The 25,188-nt window shown below is 38.4% G+C and overlaps 1 protein-coding gene across 2 annotated transcripts in view; it reads right to left on the reverse strand.

Moving 5' to 3' along the window:
• The window catches only part of stk39 (serine threonine kinase 39), a 34,752-nt gene that overhangs the window by 3,675 nt on the left and 5,889 nt on the right, over positions 1-25,188 (reverse strand). The window contains exons 7-17 of one of the 2 annotated variants that reach the window (XM_063496868.1): positions 22,684-22,785; positions 22,190-22,323; positions 21,999-22,047; positions 20,519-20,584; positions 16,199-16,321; positions 15,442-15,471; positions 14,961-15,017; positions 14,136-14,197; positions 3,288-3,340; positions 3,022-3,090; positions 2,683-2,747 (exon numbers count right to left, since the gene is read on the reverse strand). In XM_063496868.1, the coding sequence (XP_063352938.1) occupies positions 2,683-2,747; positions 3,022-3,090; positions 3,288-3,340; positions 14,136-14,197; positions 14,961-15,017; positions 15,442-15,471; positions 16,199-16,321; positions 20,519-20,584; positions 21,999-22,047; positions 22,190-22,323; positions 22,684-22,785 (810 nt within the window). The remainder of the gene's footprint in view (positions 1-2,682; positions 2,748-3,021; positions 3,091-3,287; positions 3,341-14,135; positions 14,198-14,960; positions 15,018-15,441; positions 15,472-16,198; positions 16,322-20,518; positions 20,585-21,998; positions 22,048-22,189; positions 22,324-22,683; positions 22,786-25,188) is intronic. The other variant, XM_063496869.1, reaches the window with a different exon arrangement.

Consider the following 25,188-nt stretch of genomic DNA (forward strand, 5'->3'; position numbering starts at 1 on the left):
CATGCACAACTTCTGAGATAATTTGTGAGGTTGATTGGAAGCGACATCAGAGGCCAACCTCATTAAAGCTGAGGTGGGAAAATGGGCTCAAACCCCTGGCAACCCATTGTACCTTTCTGAAAAACAATGATTACACATAAAACACCATCCTCCAATAATTCACCATATTTCTTTAACTTGCAGCAGCTCGTCTCACCTCCGTTTTAGGCTGCACAGATCCCCTTGACTGAAGCAATATTTGAATATATTCTGCATGTTTATTTGTGTCACTGCTCAGAGAAAATAAATTTTCCTTTTTTTGAACCAGCCATCCTCGTGAAAAGCTTAAGCTCGTGACCCAACATCCAATGTCCTTCACCAATTTGCACCTTATCTGAGAAAACCACCCATACACTCTTGGGCTCTGCAGTTGTGTAATCACCATGGAGGCACTGTTATTAAAACAGTCCGTTTTTGTGAGCTCATGAGTCTATTCTGATCTCTTGTTCAGTTCAGTCATAAAGCAGCTATAGTGCCGCCCACACCATAAATTGTCTGCATAAAGTGTTATGAATTGTTCTCCTTGCAGGGGTAATTATTCTCACTCTCTGGGTTTTGTGACACCACCCTCGTAACTCGTAATTCGTTCAGAAAGGCGGAGTTGAGCTGCAGTGAGAATTTAGCACTGCCTGCAGAGGTGCGGAGTTAACACATGGAAATGAAAGCATGCCCATATATCTACATGGCATGCCCAGTACAGCCCTCACTCTGGCTCTCCAGAGATTTGTCCACCTGCTGATAAGGCAAATGGCAGAAAGGTCACACTGTAAAATACTGCAACCCAAAGCACAGATGTTGTTTACCCACAACTACACAAAGGTCAATAAAACATAATTTACATATTTTTTGTCAAATACAAAGGAACTGGCATTATTTCCTTTCTTAATATCACATTCTAATAGGTCACACTGCACAAAGGGACTTCTTAAAAGCACATATGGTGTATTCAGATGGTGCAACAAAGATGCACCGTCGTCAAAGAAAAAAAAATCATCTAAAGACTCACAATAATCCACAATGTGGAGAGCACAAATAAATAATAATTTTGATTTAACAGAGCCAGGATAAAGGAAACATTGATGGTGTTGGTTAAAAAAATTGTGTTTGACTACTCAAATCATGACACTCCTCTCCACAGACAATACAGACTTGATACAAAAATTTATAGTAACCACAAAAGGGAAGATGTGGAGGTCGTATTTTCCTCATTAAGAACTCATTAATGTGGATTCGTTACACAACGCTAACAATACATCACAAAAAAAATCTATGCTGTATTGGATTTTTGTCACAATTGAGATAATAAAACAAAACATAATGTAGTTATAACATTAAAGTTGAACTGAGAAACACTGAATATTGATCTGTTAAGGCTGTTTTTATTTGCATTTGAATGTTTGTTTTTAGTACATCGTATATTTTTTCAAATATATTCAATCTATGCATCAGAATCAATTTAAGTGACTTTGCAGATGGTATGCTTATCGGTATTTCAGAAACTGCAGATCTACTCAGATTTCCCTGCACAACCATTTCCAGGGTTTACAGAGAATGATCCAAAAAAAGAGAAAATATCCAGTGAGCAGCAATTCTCTGTCTTGTTGATGGTTCAGAGAAGAATGGCCGGACTGCTTCAAGCTGATAGGAAGGCAACAGTAACTCAAATAACCACTTGTTACAACCAAGGTATGTAAAAGAGCACCTCTGAACATGTCCGACCTCAAAGTAGAGGGGCTATAGTAGCAAGAGAGCACACCTTGGTGTCACTCATGACTGGAAAAGAAGACTAAAGAATGGTCTCAATTTCTGTTGCAACTTTCAGACGGTAGGGAGAGAATTTGGTGTGAACGATATAAAAGCAAAGACCAATCCTTCTATAAAGAGTTCAGGTTGGTGGTGATATAATGGTGTGGGGGATATTTTCTTGGGCTCCTTAGTACCGACTGAGTGTCGTTTAAACGCCACAGTCTGAGTATTGTTGCTGACCATGTTTTTATAACCTGTGTGCCATCTTCTGATGGCTGCTTCCAGCAGGATCATACACCATGCCACAAAGTTCAAATGATTTCAAATTGTTTTCTTGACATGACAATAAGCTCACTGTACTCAAATGGCCTCAAATAGTCACCAGATTTTAATCCACTACAGCACCGTTGGGATGTGGTGGAACGGGAGAGTCCTATCGTGGATTTGCAGCAGAAAAAATGAATCAACTATGTGATGCCATCATGTCGATATGGAAGAAAAGAAACTGGAGCCAGCACAGAACTAGTATGGTGTAGCTAACAAAGTGTGCAGAGTGTAAAATAAATGTGAAAATGTATGCTATATTTAGCCTGAATGAACTTTATCCCCATAACAAAATATCCAAACATTTCAAGTCCAGATTTAGAGAAAAAAAAAAAAAGGTAAATTAATTTTAATGTCTTCTGTAACATCAGTCGTCTAACCTTCTCCTTCACTTCTTCTAAAATAATTTCTTAACATCATCAACTGAACAACTTTTAGTTTTACGCAGAGTTTCTGTCTAATAACTCCAGTTCTCGCTAAAGCTTTCCCCAACAAGCTCTTTATGGCTGGACATCGCAAGACAAGACAAAGCCAGGGCAGCTGTCATGAACCATCAATCATGTGGAAACTCACCAGCTTAAAGGTCAGTACTTTGTAGGTAATTGGGTCATCTACAATCTTTTGAAGGTTAGCAGCAACTGTAATAGAGGAAATAATTGTGTTCAGTAATAAGAAACACGTTTTATAGTGAGGAAATTTTAGGACACGCTCCTGCTCCCACAATGAAAGAGCAGTCTAGTGTAAATATGAAGACTAGAAAACCAGTTTTAGTTATTCCAAGATCCAATTTAAATGTAATTTATCCTGGTAATAGGTTTTCTATTAACAAATTATTTCAAGACGATGTTTTCCAGTAAGCAGGTTATGTATTCAAACAACACAATTTATGAGAATAAAGAGGCACAGCATTACCAATAACAACGTCGTGCCCATTGACCAGTCCAGCTGAGAACAGTTCCTGGGAAACCCCATCAGCAGTGTCTTGTGAGAGAATAACATGACAAATATTGGACCTCATACATGCCACTTAGCAGGTGATTGTGTTAGAGACTGAATCAGATGCTGTCCAGAGCACAGTGCCATTACCCATTATACAGAAAGCAATTCAGTCATCTAATGTGGTGATATTATCACATAGGGAACAGCATATTCCAAATTAATTGAGGCTGAGCTCTTACCTCGCCCAGGAGTAAATTCAAACCGGATGTCATTCAGCTCCTTTTTGGAGTTCCTGGAAAAAGAGACAAGGGGATGTGATTGCAGAGCAGTACCTGAAATAGTAGATTTAAATTTGTTGCCGAGCAGAGCGAAGACATGACCTGAGCAGCACAATGTTAGAAACAAGCAGGATGAAAGCAGAAATGAAAATGCCTCCAGTGATCTAAGAGAAGTGATCAAACAGTGAAGAGATAACTCCCCCCAGGTTTCAAGAGCAGACAGTTCAGAAGTAGAAACAGCAAGCAGAAAGTTAGAGCGCATCTCATCTTCTAGAATGACCGTCCTGCTATGAGCTGGGGTGAAACTGCAGCAAACGCAGTCATCGTTTCTTCACCCTCTAGTTACAAGCAGTCCATTAGGAGAACATAACCTCATCAGGACACCTCCTTATATGAACCCATCTCCGAAAAACAAGACGACGACCTACCGGGGTCACAGATATGCCACTGTTCTGTTATTCTTATTCACTGCTTCTCGGGTAACAGTCATTTCATCTGTCTGTCGGGCTTCTCATAGCATGTGCAAAATAAATAAATAAATGTGCTCTTCATGCAGTGGCCGTGCAGATCTGGATTTCACCCTCCCCATTTGTGTCGTCATTTGTAATGACTACAGCGATGGTGTTAAAACCATATTTGCCCCCCCATCAAACAATATTTAGTTTACTAAGGAGAGCTGCAAACTAATAACCCAAAGCCTGCAAGGCGCCTCACACAGACACAACTGCACCGTTTTATACATATTTAACAAGCCTCGCTCTCTGCATGTCAAAAACCAAACACACCCTCCCAATTTTTTCAGCTTTTTAAGCTGAAAATTGTCTCTCTCTCCCTGTGTGATGTCAGTGTCACTGCTGCTCTGCAACACTCTGTTTCATCCACTCCACCAGTTTCTCTGCATATCATATTTCACTATATTCCTCTTCTGTAATGCGTCATTCACAATGGTAACTCCTCATTATTATATTGACAATGAACAATTTCACAATTGTTTACTATTATATTCTATAAATATTCATAATTCTTCTTTCAAGTAATGCCATTTTTTTCAGTAATTTCTACTAAGGTGGATAAGCTGTGTCCTAACAGTGTCCTATATACAATCACTACCAACTCCTGAGGAAAATGTATATCCTTTTTAATGCTAAGTGTTGCACTTGCAGGTCACAAAAGATGTCTGTTTGTCTCTACCTTTGTGCAGTACATACTATGAGTTTTTTTTCTCATTTAAAAAACCTAACGAGAGTGGTAAGAGTCAAATCAAAAAAGTGAACTTGTGGGCTGCGGAATCAAAACAATGACGTGATGTTAAAACACTGCAAGCAAGGAAAACTTCTTTCTCAGTGATAGCAAAAACCCCCACCATAGCAGCCTACACAATTAAAGGTGTCAATAAATTATGCTAATCACACTGAGGCAGTTTGCATAATAACAGCGAATGAACAGCCTAGGAAAAGCAGCAGCTATTACATAAAATTATTAATTTATTAATGTCTTTCTTTGTTAGAAGCTAAATTACCAAAATCTTCCTTAGAAGCATAATTTGGTGAAAGTAGGACAGTCGCATAATACGAATCATCTCTTCCTTATCGGGTTTTAAAATTCTGTAAATACAACCTCAGATGAATTACAGGACACAACATTTTTCACTGTGGCCTTATTTTTCTAACACAAATCAACCCAACATTTAGGAGCAGTTTGTGAAAAACTAAGAGGGTGACTAACAGCCATGTCAGGATAAACAAATGCACTTAATTAATTGATCATCAGCAAATATGAACACCCCTATACAAGCAGACGTTTTGCCTCTTTATTGATGTGGAGCATTCAGGTGTCCCAGGAATCTCCCCCCAGTGGATCGTGCAATGCTCACAGAATATTCAAAAATCCCAAGAGCTACATCTCAGTTTCTACAGGCCTCATGTAACTTGTCAAAAGTTGATGACAGTAAAATTAGAAAAAAGACTGAACTTGTCTCTAAAAATAGCATGCCAGGACAGCTTAGGTTTGCAAAGCTGCATCTGAGCAAAGCACAAGAGTTCTTGAAAAAATGTCCTTTGGACTGATCAAACCAAAGTGAAGATGTTTAGCCATAATGCACAGTACCATATAGAGAAAACCAAATGCAGAATATCACCAAAAAACCCTCATACCAGCACGGTGGCAGGGGAGTGTTGATTTGGGTTAGTTTTGCAGACGAGGGATCTGGGGACTTTGCAATCACTCAGTTAAAGCTTGGCTGAAACTAGAAATTCAACAGATTCCAAGCACAGCAGAAAATCTACAACAGAGCAGCTTAAAAAGAACAGGACGAAGGTGTTTCCATGATCCAGTCAAAGCCCAGACCTCAGCTCAACTGAAATACTGTAGTTGACTGTTGAGAGAGCTGTACGTAAACAAATGCCAGCAAACCTCAATGTTTGTAAAGGGTAGTGGGATAAAATTCCTCATCAACAGGATGAGAAACTGAAGTTGTTGCTGCTAAAGCAACTGAATCATAGGATGCATTTAGTTTTTTGCAAACTGCTTCTGTAGTTTGGCTTAGTGTAATCTGTCATGTGTTGTTGTTCATCTGAGGTTGTATTTACTCAATTTTAAGACTATTTATTTAATGACTATTATATCCTGATATGTAAAACCTTAGAACTTTGAAACTTTGAAATTTGCAGAAAACCTTTTATATTTCCTAATTTATGCATGATCACAGTTCAACATCTGTCTGTGATTATTGTAAGATAAGATAAGATAAGACTTTATTGATCCCACGACGGGGAAATTTTTGCGTCACCTCAGCTCAGGTACAGATATCAGAAGGAAATACAAAAATACAAATAAGTACAATCAATGAAAAAAAGTAAGATAATACACTATATACAATGGTAGCATACACAGTATGTGATTATGGATATGGTTGGAAATATATATATATATATATATATAAATGTAACTAAATATATTATATTAGAGAATACAGTTCTAAAATACAACTATAATTTTGAGGAAGTATAGTCTCAACTGTAGACTGTAGTAAAATGTAAACAAACATCCAGCTAGTTTGACTGCATTGATAAAATGTGCCTTTCAGCCTCTTGCAGCATCAGCTTGCATTCATTTGCATCCCATGCATTAGAAATCTGTCTTTAAAATGCATTTGTGACAGGGGAGCGGCTCTCTTCTGATAAAGGCAAGGCCTGACAGCACTACCTCCCAAAACAACTGCATGTAGGGGAAGATTAATATGGTGTGTAGTCTAGTTTAATAACTCAGCCAGCTAGTCCACAACCCCGATTTTAGATTAGATTAGAGCCATAAGTCAACACACACACACAAACAGGTCAAGACATATCCATGATGAGTTTGTTTGTGGCAAGAGCATAAAAAATTGTGAGAGTCAGGATTTACTAGCACTTAACTGTGAGTCAGATTGACTTTTTTAAAAACATTTTGCTGTTGAAAAAGAAAAAAATTCTGGTGGAGCAGATGGATGTAAGCATCTCTTTTCCCAGGGTGGAAGCTGAGAGTGTACATTGCCAAGGCTGATGAGGGAATGTGTATTTCAGATGATTATAAACATGCCCAAAAAATCGGACTTAAATCTGCTTTCTCTGTAGAAAGCCCACGGAGAGTGTTTAGAAAATGTTCTGTCTACTGACTCCACCTGGATCATTCGGGATTATCCCTGTATAGCAGACTGAGGATGGAGATATCCCTCTGAAGATTCACACAGTAAAGTTTGCATTTCATCAACAACCCTTTTATGTGACAACACTGTGAGCTAAGTTACACACGTGACTGTAAAAAAACAAAAAAACCAAGTGAACAAGTGAGAGTACCCATTTCTTCATTAAAAAAAAAACTGAGGTACAGTCATAACATGCACGGACTGCTTATCCACTAATAAGTAGATCATATTGTTTTAATGAACATTTTATTTTACATAATGGAGACAGGCAGAGAAATCTCTGGTGCAATCCATTAAAAATGTCTTCAGGTTTCACCAGTGCACCGCAGCATTGTCGGCTGCCACTGAGGTTTCTGATAATGAAGCCAGCTGGAATTTTTAGATAAGAAAATGCAAATGTACCGCATGCCATGAAGCCAAGGCCAACAAACAAAGGTCCCACTGCGCTGAAAGTAAATAATTTTTACAGAACAGATAAACTAAACTTTGTAGGGCACCCACTCTTTGAGGAAAGATTGCATATTAATAGAAGAACAAAGAGTACAAACGAGGAAGTAGTTCAGTTAAATTCATTGAAATGATTACCTAAATTTGTAAATTGTCCTTTAAAAATCATCTAATCTTTTAATATTTATTAAGCTACAACAGGGGTGTCAAACATCAAGCCCACTGCATGGCTTTGGAAACCCCCCCACATTTTTTCCAAATTTATGGACTAAAAAACTGTATTTTCAATAGTAAACGTCACCAAAGACACCGCAGTAAGTAATAGATAAACAAAACAAAAAAAACCCTAAATATACTTTTATTGTTAGTATTTCATTAAAACAACAGAAAAAATATTATTTTGGGTTTTTGTTTTTTTTTTTTACAAATCACTATAAAGGTTTTAGCTGTTGTTTGTTTATTTCTTTGTTTGAGCTACAGTTCAAACTGTATTTTATTTTATTTTTTTAATTTTTAAATTACATAACAAGCTGCCTGTCATGGTCCTGGGTCGTTGACCCAGTGTTTTGTGTTTCATTTTGGTTTCATCTTGTGTTTGGTGTTTATTCTGATTTTGTATTAATTCTTTGGGTTTGGTTGTCGTGTTTATTATCCCTACCTGTGTCTCCCCTCTGTGCTCTGTTCGGGTCCCTGCGTTTTGTGTTGTAAAACAGTCTGTGGGTTTCCGGTTTTACTTTGTAAGTCCGTGTCTGCATGTTTGAGTTTCCCTCTGTGTCTTTCGGTTCTTAGAGTCCTCTGCCTTATGGTTTATGTCTCTGTGTTCCTTAGTTGCTGTCCTCACCGTGTCAAGTTCGCGTCTCTGTGTCATACTTCCTGTTTTACTTTGAAGGTCCGTGTCTTATGTGAATGTGTCCTGCTTTGCTTGTCTCATCAGTCCCGATTTCTCCCAGCTGTGCCCTCCTTCTGTGTCTCATTCCCCTCATGCTGTGTGGATCTCCCTGTGTCTCCCTGTGTGTTAGTTGTTATTTCCCAGTTTAGTTTAGTTTGCGTTGAATACTCGTTTTCCGTGCCAGCCATTAAAGCTGTGGTTTTGAGTTCATCCCTTGTGTCTGAGTCCTGCATTTTGGGTCCAACTCCTGCCAGCCACACAGCGATCCATGACACTGCCAGTACTTCCTTGAAATAATATTTCTTAATGTGTAAACCTGTCCACCCTCAGAGTAGGGTAACAGCAATACCCTATAAGCCTTTTAACTGCTAAGGTGTAAAAACTGAGACATAAGGCAATTAACAATTAAGAGGTTTCTCAATAGTTTTACTGGTCCAACCAACTTGAGATCAAATTGAGGCACACTGCAAAATGAATTTGATAACTCTGAACTACAGTAAGCTAGTCTTTATGTCAGCACATGCCAGCCGAATAGTTCAACTTACTGTATTTTCCTAAAAAAAAAAACCACAAATTACAACTGTGGAGAATATGGTTTCTAATAGTTAAAGACTTTCAATGAAAACGAGTGACCGCTTTAGAAACACTGATTCACAGAGCTGCGGTTCCATATGCAACAACAACAAACCCAACAAACCAATTCTCTCGACTAAACAAGTTTTGGCTAACTTTTGAAATTGGTAACCAGATTTATCTATCATTAGTAAATTATGATTTCATAATGTGTGTTAGATTAGTCAAGTTGAAGCTATGACCCCTAAAATACACAGAGTATGCCTTGTTCCAGCTCTGACACTGCTTTGTTTCATCCTTGGCTCTATTTCAAACCAGGAGCATTTATGTTGAACATTAACTGGTTTCTCAATGCTATTTCCTTGTCTTAGCTCCTATCTACTCAGACTTACAGTATTGCATTTGTGTCCATATTTGCCTGTATGTATAGTTATGCAGACCATCATCTACATATTGTAGGTGTTAGCTGTAACCAGGGGCAATGTCACAAATAACGGCTCTGCAGGCTACTCTTGTTTGTGCTGTTGTTGGTCCTTTAGCTATTCATGGAAAAGACCAAAGTTCTTGCAAAGAGCTGAAGCAAAACTAGTGTTAGAAACAATTCTAGTTTCCACTACAGACACTTTCTGTGCTCTTCATGCTGAAGCTAGTGGGTCAATGGTGCACTGCCTTGCACATGAAAAATTAAAGTTAAATTAATCTCAAAAGGGTTACAAATCTGCATGCTATGATCCATGAGCTATTCAGTGCATTTAGAAAAAAGTATCAGAACACAGAAACACAAAGGATGCTCAGGTGTTCCAGTTTTCCACTTGCAATTAAATATAGCTTTGTGTATCTTTTTGTGAATTTGTGATTCTATGTCAAGCTATCAGCATTAGAAGCGACATGTGCACTTGATGATATGCGACTGTCAGGTGATACGTGCATATTTAACCATCTGTAAGTGAAATATCACAAATATTTTTAGATATTTGTAGAAGAGTGAAAATGATCAGATTTGAGAAACTGAATTTAAGAGGCTTTGTGTAAATTATGATTATTTATTTAATTTTTGATGTATTTTTAAAAAATATATGTACATGTCTTCAATTTACTGTGTACATGTGTGGACTGAAGCATGCATTTGTAAGTACTCAAAATTATACACAGACAGTTGTACACATTTGTAAATATTAGTTTATGCTTGTGGATCTTATCATACACATTTGTGAACCTATTGAGACAAATTTGACTCCACGGGTTTGAGACACAAACACAGCCTTGCAACTAGGGATGGGTACCGGTATCCGGTGCCATGATGGCACCGGTTCTGACATAAATGGTAGTAACCAGACCGAAAAGCGGCGCACATTTCGGTGCTTTATTTCGGTGCTTTATTTCGGTGCTTTTTTTCCAGAGATGTCATACACTTTGGATTCTAGCCTGGCCCCTAGCCCTGCCAGTGTAGCAGAAATGATGACGGATGATGATGGCAGCAGCAGCCGTTCTTCTCTACGTGAGTAGCTTAATGTTGTTCGTGTGTAATTTACGTTGAGTAGGCTAACCACGTTATTAAATTAATGCATGTAAGGTGAACTAGCAAACACCGTCGTAGTTACATGCGGCTGTCTTCTTGTTTGATGGCAGATGCTCCCTTCACCCTGGCCAAAAAGGCTAAAATGACCAAAGAAAAAGTGGAAAACAGCTAAACATGAGAGGTTTTTGGACAAAGTTTTTTCCACTGTTTAAGCACTGCTTCCAGCCAAGAGTGATACCATATATGCCCTATAGCTGCAGAAAAGGCTAACTTTGTCTCTTTTTACAAAAAAACAGCTAAAAATGAGAGGTTTTAGGACAAGTTTGTGTTCTCCATTCTTTAAGCACCGGTTCGAGCACCGTTTAAGCACCAACACCGTTTCAAAAGTACCGGTTTGGCACCGGTATCGGATAAAACCTAAACGATACCCATCCCTACTTGCAACTGTGCCAAATCAAATATACAAATCTATGAGCTGTAGCGACCCTTTGGGAAAGGAAAGATATTTTTTTGCAGTTCTCCTATTCCCGGTGAACTCAACTGTTGTAGCCCAATTTCCAACAAATCAACATTTGTCCTGTGCACAGTGTCATCCACATCAAGCTGTGTGCTGTTGGTTTTTTGAAGGACTGAAAACAAGTTCATTTGCACAGGCTGCATAAACCTTTATGCAGGAAAACACCTTCACAAATGGACATAAATGCAGTACCATAAATCCTGCATCTGTTTCACCCTGACAAACACAGGGCACTTGCAGTAAAGATAACGTTTCCTGAGTTGACAAGTACAGAGAAATGCTGCAGTAAAGCAGGAACTAAGATATCCGCACATTTGTGCCTAATAAAATCAATTTTGAGGAATGAAAGGATTTCTTTCATGTCAAAAAAGGGTTAAAATGTGTAATTTTGATTAAAAGAGATTGTTTTTATTGGCTGGTGATGGCAGGAGAACGACTTTAATTAACTACTCTAAATATTCACTTGTGAAATTAGTCAGGCTTTCAAGGAAATTATTATTTTCCTTTATACCAAATTGCAAAGTTTCTTATGAGAAACTCTTCAGGAAATTAATTGTGAACTTGGCTATTAACAGCTCATTTTGTTATTAATGAATCTGTCATTTATAAGTAATAAAAAGTAAAAATGTGAATCCAGAGTAACAGCTTCATATTTTGTCTCAACAACATCTAAAACACAAAAACATATAATTAACCAGAACTGGTGAGAAATCATGGCCTTATTAATGTGCCAGCGACTTCCACTACTAGCAGCTTGCCTGTGCAGATGGTGAGGTGGATAAATCTTCCAAATGTTAGCGAGACAGAAAGGTTTATTTGGTTCACAAACAACTGTCAAGAAGCTCGCAAGCAATAAACCCATATCTCCAGGCTTAGGCTGACAGAAGCACACACACTACATTTATGTTTCTCTGAAATTTAATATCAAGATGATATTTCAGAAGCTAAGGTGACATTTGTCAACTTCTAGCTACCTTTTATAAACAAGAGTCTTAAGAAAACACAAGGAAATGTCACCTCTTGGCTAAATCAATTTGCATCTGTTCTATTTTGGCTTTTTAAGCTCCAGTGACATTGCACCAAAAGCGTTTCCCCTTTAAACTGCTGACATTGCTATTCTCAGGAGTTCTCAATGACACTGCAAAAAAAAAAGAAGAAAAAACCCAGAAAGAGTGAACCAATCACAGCGCTTCTGTTCCTACACCTCTGCTACTGAGGGGATCCTATTACCATAAACTCATGCTAATTAGCTGAGAAAGGAGAAAAATTTATTGTTTATTTTTGTCTTTGCAATGCAATTACTTTGATGTATTCACCATCTGAAAACCTTTAAACTTCTCCTAATTGATGAGGTTTTTTTTATGTAGCTTCTCAAAGACTTAGTAAAATAATGCACAAGTAACAACATTCAATATGATTTAGGCACCCAAAATGACAAAAAGAACAAAGATGAAATTGTCTAATTATTCATTATAGACAACTATTTTTAAAAGATGCATTTGCTACACAGTGGCAGCTCATAAATGAGATTAATGTCAGGTCAAGAACCTTTACTCATAATCAGTTTTACTGATTTTTAGTCAGGGTTGGAACTACTCTATTCATTAGTAAAACTGAGTTGTTCATTGCTAGTGAAACCTCAGTAATAATTCAGTTCAGGTTTTAAATTCAACTTTTAAAAAAGTAGTAAAAAAACCAAACATTAAATATTGTGACAAATTCCAGCTAAAGCCTTTATTTAATCGGCCCTCTTAAATCCACTGCTTCTTATGCAGCCTCTTCCTATTTTCGAAAGCCAGAAATATATCTTTCTGCCCCCACAACACAGGAGCACAGCCAAAGAAAATCCCAAAATATGCAGTCTTTCATCTTATAAAGCCCCACTGATTCACTTTAAAACATACCAGCCAAAAGCTTCTTAACAATGAAAAAGTCAAATAACTCCTAAAGAAACATTTTCTCAGCCAGCACCAAATTGCTTGCAATTGAAATCAGAAAATGCATGTTCAGTAGGACATTAAATATCTAGAAATGACAAATCCTGGTATTCCACTGTTACATCTGCTGTCTGAAACATCAGAAATGGTCAAAACAAAGCATTTTAAAGCTTAAATGTAGATAAAGATACAGAAATATTATAATATATGAGTAACTGAAAGAAGAGGGAGCTTTTCAGTACCTTTTTCTGACAAAACAAATGATATCAAACATGTGGTTTTACATTTTAGGTATCACATCTGTATCTCTACTACACAAATTCACCTAAAAAGACAATGATACCAAGCGCAGTGAATGCTCTTCTCTGTGGACACAATATCATTTGCTGGCTGACGAAAAACGACGTACTACTAAAAACACATGTAACCTCCTTAAAGTTGATTTAAAGCTAAATTCATGTTTAAAGCTGTGAAATGGAAGAGCAGAAAAAGCCAAAACCATCAAATCTCTGCACGTTTTCACCACCAGGTTAGAATAATGAATTTTCACCAATGAACAGGTAGCCGCCACCTGTTGCATGCAAGATATTGTTTTGTTGGTAAGCACAGAATAAAATTGACACCAGGAGAGAGACCTTCAGTTGCCTATTCAAGCAAGAGCGTGCTCAGCATCGGGCTCATCGGGGAGCTAGAGGGAGACTTTCAGCTGTCCAAAAATGCACATTGGTCTGTCCGATTCAGCATCCATTCTCTCTACTTCTGTTTCTCTGTTTGTTTCATTCTGAGTAATACAGACCAAGATATAGAAAATGCATTTCCGTACACCACACAGGTAACTGAGCTCCCACCTGCTGCCAAAATTATGTGACCAAATCGCAAGCCTGCCCTAAGTCACGGAAATATTGAATATATATATTCAATGTCTTGAATAATGCAGCAAAAAGAGTGAGGTACTATAAGCGCAAAGAGTCTTAGGGAGGAAAGCAGATTGTGGAGCACCGCAAGAGGCAATGATGTGTAACACCCCTCCCTCTGACTACAGCGGTAAGACAACATGAGATAAGGGGATCAGCGGTGATGCCAAATCCCTTCTGTGGCAGCCAAAGATCATTAGGTCTATTAGAAGCCTGCATTGTTTAAACTCAGAGATAACAAATTTGCACATTTCTTTGCTTTTACTGCTTTTAGAAAAATAGACCTCACTGACGATTTTTTCATGTGTGTATGTGTGTCTCTCAGTCTCACCTTAGCCGTAGTACCATGTTCACAGCACCTTGAATGAAGGGTGTATTCTCATACGGTTCAACCTGCATGAGAAAATATCTGGTGATGAAGCAGATTAAACATCAGACTGGCAAAAGCATTCACTGTGAAAAAGAGGAGTAAGAGTCACATAAAGCATGCACGAGAGAGCATGAAATTCTGCAAACTTCAAGATGAACATAAACAAGCAATGTGTGCACACACTATGTGATTTCTTTTTTTTTTTTTTTTTTTACTGGAAAATGTTTTAAATTCACTGCAGCAGCAGGGAAAGTCTTAAGGGAGAAGAAAAGGAACAAGACATGAAGGTTTACTGTGTAAGGGTCTATCACTGTTATCAAAACCGTATTACGAATGGGCTTTTTATATGGCAAGGATGAGATATTATGGAAAGGAAATGACTGCTAAGAAGCTGTCAGAGTTAATTCCTGACTGGGACACAAGACTACACCTCAAACTGCTTTGGCTCATTTTCAGACTGACAAAAGCCAAAGAAAATGGGATACAATGGCAGCGAGTTTTCAGATGAGATACACCCAGTCACTGAGCTGGCACTGTCAGGCAGACAGCCATTTACTCTGAGTTATTACTGCTGAGAGCATCCCTCCAGGAGACCGACCGTCTCCATGTACGCACGCATACACACACACACACACACACACATATATATACGCCCACTGACACGTCCACAGACAGACACACGCTCTAAGTGTGCACGCGCAGAAATGAACACAAACACACACACAATCACAGTGGAATCAAGGTCATTGAATCATGACAAATTGGTGCTGCTGCCGAATCCCTCACCTGGGGATGCTGAATAGACAAGCCTTCAATAGGGACATTGTTGGCATCCTCCTCATTCTAGGAGGAACAAAATGTGAGGCATAATTGTGCAAATGCTATTACATCCTTGGTAAATATCAAATCAGAGCTCACCGTATAAAGACAACAGAGGAAAGTCAATTCAAACCAATCAATGACGAGCAATTTGCTCTCTTTATGAGACAGGTTAAATCAAATTCGTGGTATTTTTTTTAATGAAACTGCATAAAAATGCGAGCAGAGAAATAAACATTAATTAAATGAGTTCATGATTCTTACACAAGCAGCAGCTCAAGTAGGCCAGTCAAGTGAATTTAAAAATAAAAAATACCCCTTTGGCAACTTATCGAATTGTAAAGCAGCAGAAGGATATGGCCGGTTTGTCTATGACAACTTGTCTTTTTAGATATTCTAAGATATTTTGCAAGTTCAAATTGGTGTAGGAGAGGAATATCTAACTTACATCTTTGGCGTCATCTTTGACCCTTCGTGACTGGAGGGGGGAAAAAAAACATTTTTACATATTTACTGTCAGACACACGGTAATAATCATGTTATATGTTCTGTTTTAGTTTGTCAAAGAGCAAAAAATTAATATAAGCCATACACTGCTCATAGACTGTATGTGTATATATCAATCCATCCACATCTGCCTACACCTTTCTTTTTACACTGAAACGAAGCAAGCCTGAAGTTTGCAAAAAACAAACCAAAGCACATCCGTGTTGAAAAGAAGAATATATATACACCTTAAAAACAACCCTTTTCGTAAATCATTACTGCCGGTAGAGTATTATTTATTGCATCATACATTAAAGCTGGGAATCTTTATCAAAGGGCTCTTTGATCATAGTTGTCTAGTTCCTCCTGCCTCAAATCCTTACAGCTATCTTCCAGCTCATTACAGCGACCTCATGACAGGCTCTCTCAGAGATAAGCCATCTGCTATCCAAAAAAACTAACCAATCAGGAAGGGGCGGAATGCACAGTGTCTAAGACAGAAGGGAAAGTTGCATAATGGTTTGATCTGCGGGTTGGACATGACATGCAACACCTTAATAACTCATATTCGGAATTTCTGTGCACAAGTTATAGTTCTGTTACAGTTTCAGACTGATCCGAGAAAATATCTTGGCTGTTTTGATGATGATTTTTACTGATGATGATCATAAAAGAGTAAACACATTGATTAATGCCTCCCTCTGTGGAGTCTCACCTACCCTGCCCTGATTTACCGCTGCTCTGCCTTCCTCGCTGCGCTCGTCCATTTCGTCGTCACTCCACTCCCAGTCTCCATCCTCTGTTTTGTGCAAGTGGCCACTGGAGCCGGGGACTCTCCTGACCTGGAGCATTACGACATCCAGCACACGATGTTAATTAAATTATTTGTGCTCCTTTGACTTCATGTGTCTGTACATTGTGCTTTACCCATGAGTCCATTAGCTTTTACAGACCTTTAAATAAGAGTACTGACCTCAGTGATTTACATAACGTGGCTGCGCATTTGTGACATGAAAGGTGAACGTAAAGAGCCGCATTCAAGTCATTTAGTCTGTTAAGTATGTTTGGTACTGCAGTGGCAAAGGTACTGCTTGGTTCTGAAAAGATCTTTATTATGTAACAAAAAAAGGAGTTTAAAGTTTAGAAGTTTTTCTTGTTAGGACAAACTTCACAAAATCAAACATCCTTTTTTCCTGTGATTTAGATATTAGAAAAGATACTAGTCAAAAAAAAGAAATACAACTGTTGCGAAAATGTTTTCAATCTTTGCGTCATTTTGAAACCCAAACATATGCTGCCCGATTGGTTGCATGATTTTTAAATTGTTTATGAAAGACAAATCAACTTGCACACAGCAGAACTGCTTCAGTTTACAGCATTTTCAAGCCAGTGGTCTTAAAACACACAAAACAGTGTACGTACAACATTGTTATCAGTGTCTCCATGCCACGACTGACTGAATCTGACCGAGTCTGGGCTATTGGCAAGTTAGATACTGGCATGTGTGTCTGAGCTTCTGCACACTTCCACAGTGTCCACGAGAGCATTGTCTCTGATGTGACTGTTCTTGGCAGAACTGAACAGAGGTACCAGAATGCGGTCCTCCAACTTGTACTTGTGCCATTCTTGCAGCAGCACCCCACCCTGCAGTTGTTTCAGCAAGACAGTGCCTACCCACCACACTGCCAGAGTAGCGCAAGCTTTTCTGGATCAGGAGCACATCCAGCTACTTCCTTGGCCAGCATTTATTCCTGATATGTCTCCTACTAAAGATGCCTGGAACTTGCTGGGTGGGCATGTTCATCAGAGGCAGCCACAATCAAATGACCACTGCACAGCTGCAGTATGCACTCATCCAGGACTGGAGAGCAATTCTTCAACAACAGAGCCAGACACTTGTACAGACCATGTGCAGACAAGTGAATGCTTCCATCACGCCCAGAGGAGGCCCAAAAACTCATATTAAATGTCTTGTTTAGGCATATGGTAATGTAGTTCAAACATAACCTTGCATTTCTTTTTTTGACTAGTATATAACATCTATAGTCACAAATAAACTCATATGTTTCCAAATAGATGCAAAAAACATTTAGTTAACTGAGATAAAAAATAAAAACAAACGTAAACAATTTAGTGTACTTACAAAACTAAATTAAAATTTACAGAAAATATCTTTATTTTTAGTCTTACATTTGTCAACACAAACACAAGGAAGCACTGTTGCATATGTTTCTGGAGACCGGCTTGTCATGACTGTGAGTCAGCAGCCTTCATACACGTGCTGCAATAAACTTATTATACCATCTGATAAATGTGACTAAAAACTAAATATATATATTGACTAAACCTACACTGAACTAGAAAGAAAGAACTAGATTAGCTGTTTTCACCAGTTGCTTATACCATTTCAGTAGGTATAATTTGGCATAGCACAATAAATACAAGAGAAAAAATAAATGACTGAACCATGGTTATAGTAGTTATAGTTAAGTAGTTATACAACTGAAAATGTATCAAGTATAACAAGACAAAAACAGTAAGTATGGCAAATCAAAGCCTAAATACATAAAGCCTATAATTTGATGCATTTCTACAGTTAGAGCATGTAAGAGAAGCAACATGCGAGATGAGACACAAGGGCACCACAGTGTTACAGAAGGGAGCACACAAAACTGTAAGCCACTGGCAGCAGAGTCATAAAAATTCCCCAGCTCTAGATGGGGTCAAAGTTAAAGAAGCACTACCCTTGTGGTGGTGTCAGGTTTATTTTCCAAACCTGACACAGAACCAAGACTCCCCCAGTTCTGCTCAGGGTCCTTGAGCAAAACAGACACAGATCAATGCACTGGGCAGCCATACATGAAACCCAGCTGACATTCACTCACAGAAAGAAGAGTACTGAGAAACGAACCAAAAATGTAGGCCAAAAATACGATTGAACAGAAACATTGTATGTTCAGAATCTAAAAATGCTGGCAGTCGCTCATAACAGCGTTTTCAGACATTGCGACACACTCTGGTACAAAGCTGTGTTTTGTTTTGTTCTTTTAGAAATCAGGCTGCAGAAAGCATTCAAGCAGAAGTCAATCAGTACTGCATCATCATTTGTGCACCAGACCATACATCTGAACTTGATATCAATCCCAATCTTATCACATGTTACTTTTTGTTATGCAACAAATCAATGATTCAAGCACACATTAGTTTTATTTACTAATGTTTGATGTCTAAACTAATATAAAGCCTGCTAGTTCCTCTTTTAGACACTCAATACTGGGTGTAAGGGTGCCCTCTGCTGTTTTTTGGACCCACAAACACCTTCATTTTAAATGGCTGGCTATGATCCTGTATAACATTTCTATTTAAAATAAAGTAAAATCCCTCGCAAATGCCTGTTTGTATGTTCTGTAAGAGTCAGTTTCTCCTATTTCTCATTTCCGCAAGTCATTTCTGAATCCTAGTTCCATTTGTTAGATAAAGGAGTAATGTTCTAGCTCCATTATCATCTTAAATTACTTTGCTGGTGACAGAATCTGCCATCTCCTTTTCATTCACTGGAGCAGGTTAATGGAGAAGCCAGGTTTCTTTTAAGGCTGAGTCAAAGAGTAGCTGTGTGGCTTTAGGTCTTGTCTCTTAAACCCAGGCAGTACTTGTTTCATCAGAGAAGAATCCCACATTTACTGACAGTGAAATACCACATAGGAGAAAAACATAAGAAAAAGAGCAACTGGTAACTGAGGCGTGAAGAGAAGGGAAAAATACAGATCAAAGAGAGGTGCACTGAGAACACGATCTAGACGATTTGAGAGTCTTGAGATAAGATCTAACAAAACCGGGGCCACAAGGTCACAACATCCTGCAATGACAGTGTTTCTATAATACTGCTTGTCTCTGCAAGCTTTGGGGAATGTTGCTGAGTTTATAATGTAGATGACTCTGCAGGTCAAATCGGGACAAAGCAACAAGGACACTGGCTCTGCAGTCCACACATTTCCCAAAGCAAAGCTATCAAGTGTATCAGACACTACCTGGACTGCATAAACCCTGCATGCTGTCTGTTTTGTACTTTTAAGAGGAATACACATGTAAAAAATGCATTCATTGCACTACATATTCAGTTGTTGTGCATCACCACTTTGTGATAAAAAGGCACACAGAATCTATTTTATACTCTCTGAAAGTGATACCATTTATTTTATTCACACTGGCACAAATATTGCTGTGCAAGTTCAAAGTAATGTGGCTCCAATTCCAAAGCTAGCATAATTTGTGTATCAGTGACCATAAATACAGTCTAAATTAGAAGGTGATGGTTGTAATAAACTTAACTGTCAAACTCTGATATACTGCAGCACTTGTTTATATCCATTTAGCATTCTTTTTTTATGACTTCCACATACCACCCACCATAGTCATCTCCCTTTCTATTGATGCCAAGCTATGTTTGTGCGTAAATACGACGTCATACACAGAAATGACCATGTTATCTACGGTGTCCTTCCTTTACCATGTCAGTGAATTTCCACCTCTACGCTCACTTGCACTCTGCCTTCTGGCAATGGCCCCGTGTTCCCACTTCTGTCCTGGCCATCCAGGCGTAATGTTATGTGAAGCCAATATCAGCTGTGTCCAAAAGCTGCACTTCCTCTCAGTAAACTGTGACCAGTGGGAAACAGAGCAAGCGAACTGAGCAATAATCTGCTCCTTTCTGTTACCTAACCACAACAATTAATTTAACCCTGTTTGTCTCCGGCGTGACACATGCAAAGAGCTTCACATGAAACCACTGACACACGCTTCGGTACAGCTGTACCGCCTGACTGTTACGTGGCAGTTGCCCATATTTTTACATAATCTACACAACAGGGCGTAAAGTGTTTGAGGTGCTGAAGAAAGTCGCAGAGCACCGCATGTGTTGACTGTAAATGCAGCACTCTGCTGGAGACAGGCACTTCAGTCAGTTCCTCCTCACTGCCATAATTCGCTCGTGTCGAGTCAATAGCTGAGTTATTTTACGGGGAATGTTGACGCAAACATACCTTCTTCGCTCTCTGAGAAATCTTTGGTGCATGACTCAAAAGCTTCTCCACCAGATATTCTTTGTTCTGTGAAAAAATATAACTAAGTTAGATGGATGGAAGTCCAAAGGTTGTACGACACGTGAGAAGTACAGTATTGAGCAAAAGTCTTGAGACACCTTTTATTTCTTTATATTTTGCAAGGAAAATGGGAAATAAGTGCAGCGATTTATTGAAACATTTGCAAACATGCAAAAAAATACTATATATAAGGCAAAAACAGAAGGACATTCCTGAAGGACATTTAAAGCTTTTCCTTGGATCCATGACTGATCATGTTTCATTGTTAGTTTTTCGATTCAGTTATGCTTTTACTCCTTTGGCAGTGTGTTTGGGACTATTGTCGTTCTGAAAAAAAAGCTTTTGTCAAACGGACACTTTCCAGATGGCAAGGCATGGTGGATAAAAATCTTACGATACTTTCCTACATATACAGTTCAACCAATTTCGATGAGATCCTCAACACCACTGGCTGAAAGCACGATAAGAGCCTCCACTGTGTTTAACAGATGGCTGTAGAGTACACCCCCCCCCCCCCCCCCCCCCCCCCAATATAAGACCTGCTATTTCTATTTTCCTTTTTTACTTGTGCAGTTTACTGAAATCTGAAATTTTTTAAGGACACACTAGACACCAGTAACATTTTATACCTGTCAAATTGCGTTATCTTTGGTATTTTTAGTAGATTCAATTAGAGAATTGTTAAGTGTTAAGTGACTTAACAAAAGAAAATCATCTGAAAATCATCTGAAAATGGTCAGGTAAAAAACTGGACCAAAAATTAGTGAAAAAAGCCACCATGTCTAAAGAAAGAAAGACCTTCAGAGAGCCTGGAGAACTATCGCTCAAGACCAGTTTAAAACTTATTCAAAGGTCTGCCTCTGTGAAAGCAAAATATAAAAAATGGAGGGGTGGCTAGAGACTTTTGCACAGTACTATAAATGGATTTATTAAGTCACTGGTATTAATTGGTTGCCTGCTATGCAGAAACAGCAAGATGAGGCTGCCGTACTCTTCACAAAATTAAAATGACCTTAAAAAGACTATTACTCTAACTGCTAATCTACTTGGAAAAAAGGATTTCGTAATCTTATAACTATGTTATAAAGGTTTTGGCTATTCACCATTTAACTACTTAACTAATCACTATTATAGTAAAAATTTCAGGAATACACAGTGCTTATTATAAGAGAGCAACATTTAAACTTTATGCCCAAAATGTGCTCAATTCCGAATAATAATACTATTAATAATAATTTATATAATAGCAATAATACTACTATTTCTCATATATATTAAATAATAGTAGCTATGTTATGTTTTATGTCATTGCTGATTCATCAAAGTAAGTATAAACATCAAAAATGCATAAAAAAGCGTCGCTGGCATAAATCCAAACGGACAGCAATAATAACAAAAGATAGTGAGATGAGACAAATACCTTGGCCTTTTGGAATAATTTGCACTTCAAAAGCTCTGCGGCTGTAGGCCTAGAGATAAAACAAACAAAGAAAAAAGAAAGCATCATTACAGTTACTGAATGTTACTCACGATTGGGTCATTTCACTGACCAACAATTGCATCAGCTCTCTCCATTGACATATTTGCCTGATACATAAACATGTTGCTAACCTTTTGACAGGATCCTTCTGAAGGCACATAGATATTAGCTTTCTAAATGATTTGCCATATTTTTTTAAAGTTTCCTTGTCCTCAACACCTGTCTCTAGAGTGGGTGGATCATTCTGAAGGGTAAGCATTAAAACCTGAAAAGACAACAGAAGTGGTCATAACTGCCAACACATTTCACCACCAGTACAAAATCTGTAGATGAGGAAAAGAAACTAAGAGCAGGAAACTGTGGGAAATGTTGTGGAACATAAAGATGAGTATCTTTTAGATGAAACGCTGCCTGTTTATTAGCTCTTAGGTTTCCCAATTACAGAAAGAGCAGCAAGCCAAACTGCTCTCTTTCCACATAAAATTCATCATTACTAAGAAAACCTCAAAGACGTTTATTTAGGAGAAGGTTTATCAAGGTTCATGGCCAGTTTCCTTTTCTTTTTTCTTTGCCAGCAGCAGTATATGTTACAAGACTGATTAAATAACACTGAATGAACACATACTTTCATGGGAGGGTAGCGGTGATAGGGGGCAGAGCCTGTCGCCAATTCAATCGCTGTAATTCCAAAACTCCATATATCTGCTTTAAAATCATAGCCCCGAACCTGCAGACACAGAATTACAGTACCTTGTAATACCAAAGTAATGCTTAAGGGCTTTATGTTAAGGCAATGCTTAACATAACAAATAACAGCATTCCATTACAAAAAGGGTTTAGCCTTAAGCAGAGACAAGATCAGGCAAATACATTTTACATAATAATAATAATAATAACTTTTTGTATAGCAGTTTTTATGTGTTTTAACAGTCTGGATGAAGTCACACATTAATATTTAAGTGTAAATATCCCAACATACAGTACAAAAAACAACACATTCACACTAAGGTTCTTACATTTGTCTATATAGCTAAAAATAATGAAAGGATGATTATGGAAAAGCTAACCTATTATAAAGAGTGTTCTTATGTGCTTACGCCTGTCCTTATAGCTCACTGGGTTAAGCAGGTGACCCATATGGCAATAGACCAGCGGTCCCCAACCTTTTTTGTGCTATGGACCAGTTTAATGCCCGACAATATTTTCACGGACCGGCCATTAAGGTCGTGGATAAATACAACAACAAAAATTATACAATCAAGACAAAAACTGTGGTATTTTGTAAATAATCAACACGAATTCACAATTGTGTAACTTTATTAGCAGCATCCTCCTGAAACCATAAATTTTACACCCGAGCCTCAACTCTCGTGTCCTGTCACCAAACGACTCACGGACCGGTACCGGTCCGTGCCCTGGGGGTTGGGGACCACTGCAATAGACTATTGCAGAAGCCCAGGTCTGAATCTGTCCTAGGCCATTTACTGCTCATCTTCCCTCAGCTAATATCATAATCATAATAAAAGCTAAAAAAATGTTTTCACTAGAAGTTGAAAAAAACCCCACTTAATCAGCTGACCTGCAGGGCTGTTTCAAAGTTTACGTGTTCCAACCTTAAAAGCTGGATTTAAAATACCAGTTAATAGGCCTTAATAAGAAACAAGGTCTCAGCAAGTCTGTGATATGCGCAGGACCCTGGCCATGTATGGCCTTGAAAGTGATTAATAAACTGAATCTGAATTTCACTGGAAGCCAGTGAAGAGCTAGCATGGTGGTACAGTGGTTAGTACTGTCACCTCACAGCAAGAAGCTCCTGGGTTCTGTGTGAACTTTGCACATTTTCCCTGTGTCTATGTGGGTTCTTTCTGGCTTCACTGGCTTCCTCCCACAATCCAAAGACATGCTAATTGGTGATACTAAATTGGCTGTAGGTGTGAGTGTGAGAGTGAACGGTTGACTGCCTCTCTGTGTTGCCCCTACGACAGACTGGCAACCTGTCAAGAGTATACTCTGCCTCTCACCCTATGACAGCTGGAATAGGCTCCAGCCCCCCAGCAACCCTGAATTGGATAACCAGAAGAAGATGGATGAATGATCAGTGAAGGGAAGCAAGCACAGGGTTGATGTGCAAGTGCTTGTTAGCAGCCTAGCTGCTGGTTTTATGTTTGTGGAGTGTTGAAGGGAGGAAACAAAGGCAGACTGAATGAATCAAAAGTGAGCAGTCTGATGAAAAGATCTAAAAGCAAAATACAAGAACCGCATAAAAAGCCCAGAAAGCAACGCAACACAACCCAAAAGAGTACATGAAAATACTAGGGAGGACTTTCTCAGTGGCTTAATGGACTGACATCTATACTAACTCTGGAGAAAATAACTTATGCATTAAGAAACAAACTGGACATGTTTTGGGCCATATGGTCAAAATTCTAGAACTTTTTGGAGAACTGCAACGTATACACTGTGGATTTCACAGCTTGAAGTGCTAATTTGATATGTCTGTCTGACCCCCCCGCCCACCCCCGGTTATGATTTGCTTTATTTTGGTTTCTATCATTATGTCTTTTGTCATTATTTTATCTTATGTTCACGGTGTATTATGTAAAACTTGTTATAACCAATAAATAAATGTGTAAAAAAAAAGAAAACACTTGGCTATTGATGCACATGGGGTGTTTAGGGAAGTGAACAACAACTGAAGCAAACTAGACACAGATGTAGACAATCAAGGCAATGAGACTGGGGAGGAAGTAAAACAAGACAAAACACAAGAGACAACTAAAAAAGTAAAACAGGAACTGAAGCATAACACCAGCTAAAACAAAGAAATGCTGATACATGAAAGAACTAACATGGGGCAACACAGACTTGAAGATATAAAGGAAGGCACAGAAAACAACAAAATTGAGGGAAGATAACAACCAACCCAAACTAACAGCTAAAGCTAAGTTTAAAAAAAATCCACTCTTGAACAAAATATCAAGAGCTCAAAAATAACAGGAAATATTGCACAAGGTAAAGGGATGAAAAATATGGAATCAAACCCTAAACCTACAATCAAAAACCAAGGATGGTGAAACCAAACAGAAAACAGTTAATAAAAGACTAGAATACAAAAACCCAAAACAGACCA

The sequence above is a fragment of the Pelmatolapia mariae genome, linkage group LG16_19, assembly GCF_036321145.2.
Source record: "Pelmatolapia mariae isolate MD_Pm_ZW linkage group LG16_19, Pm_UMD_F_2, whole genome shotgun sequence".
Taxonomy (NCBI): Eukaryota; Metazoa; Chordata; class Actinopteri; order Cichliformes; family Cichlidae; genus Pelmatolapia; species Pelmatolapia mariae.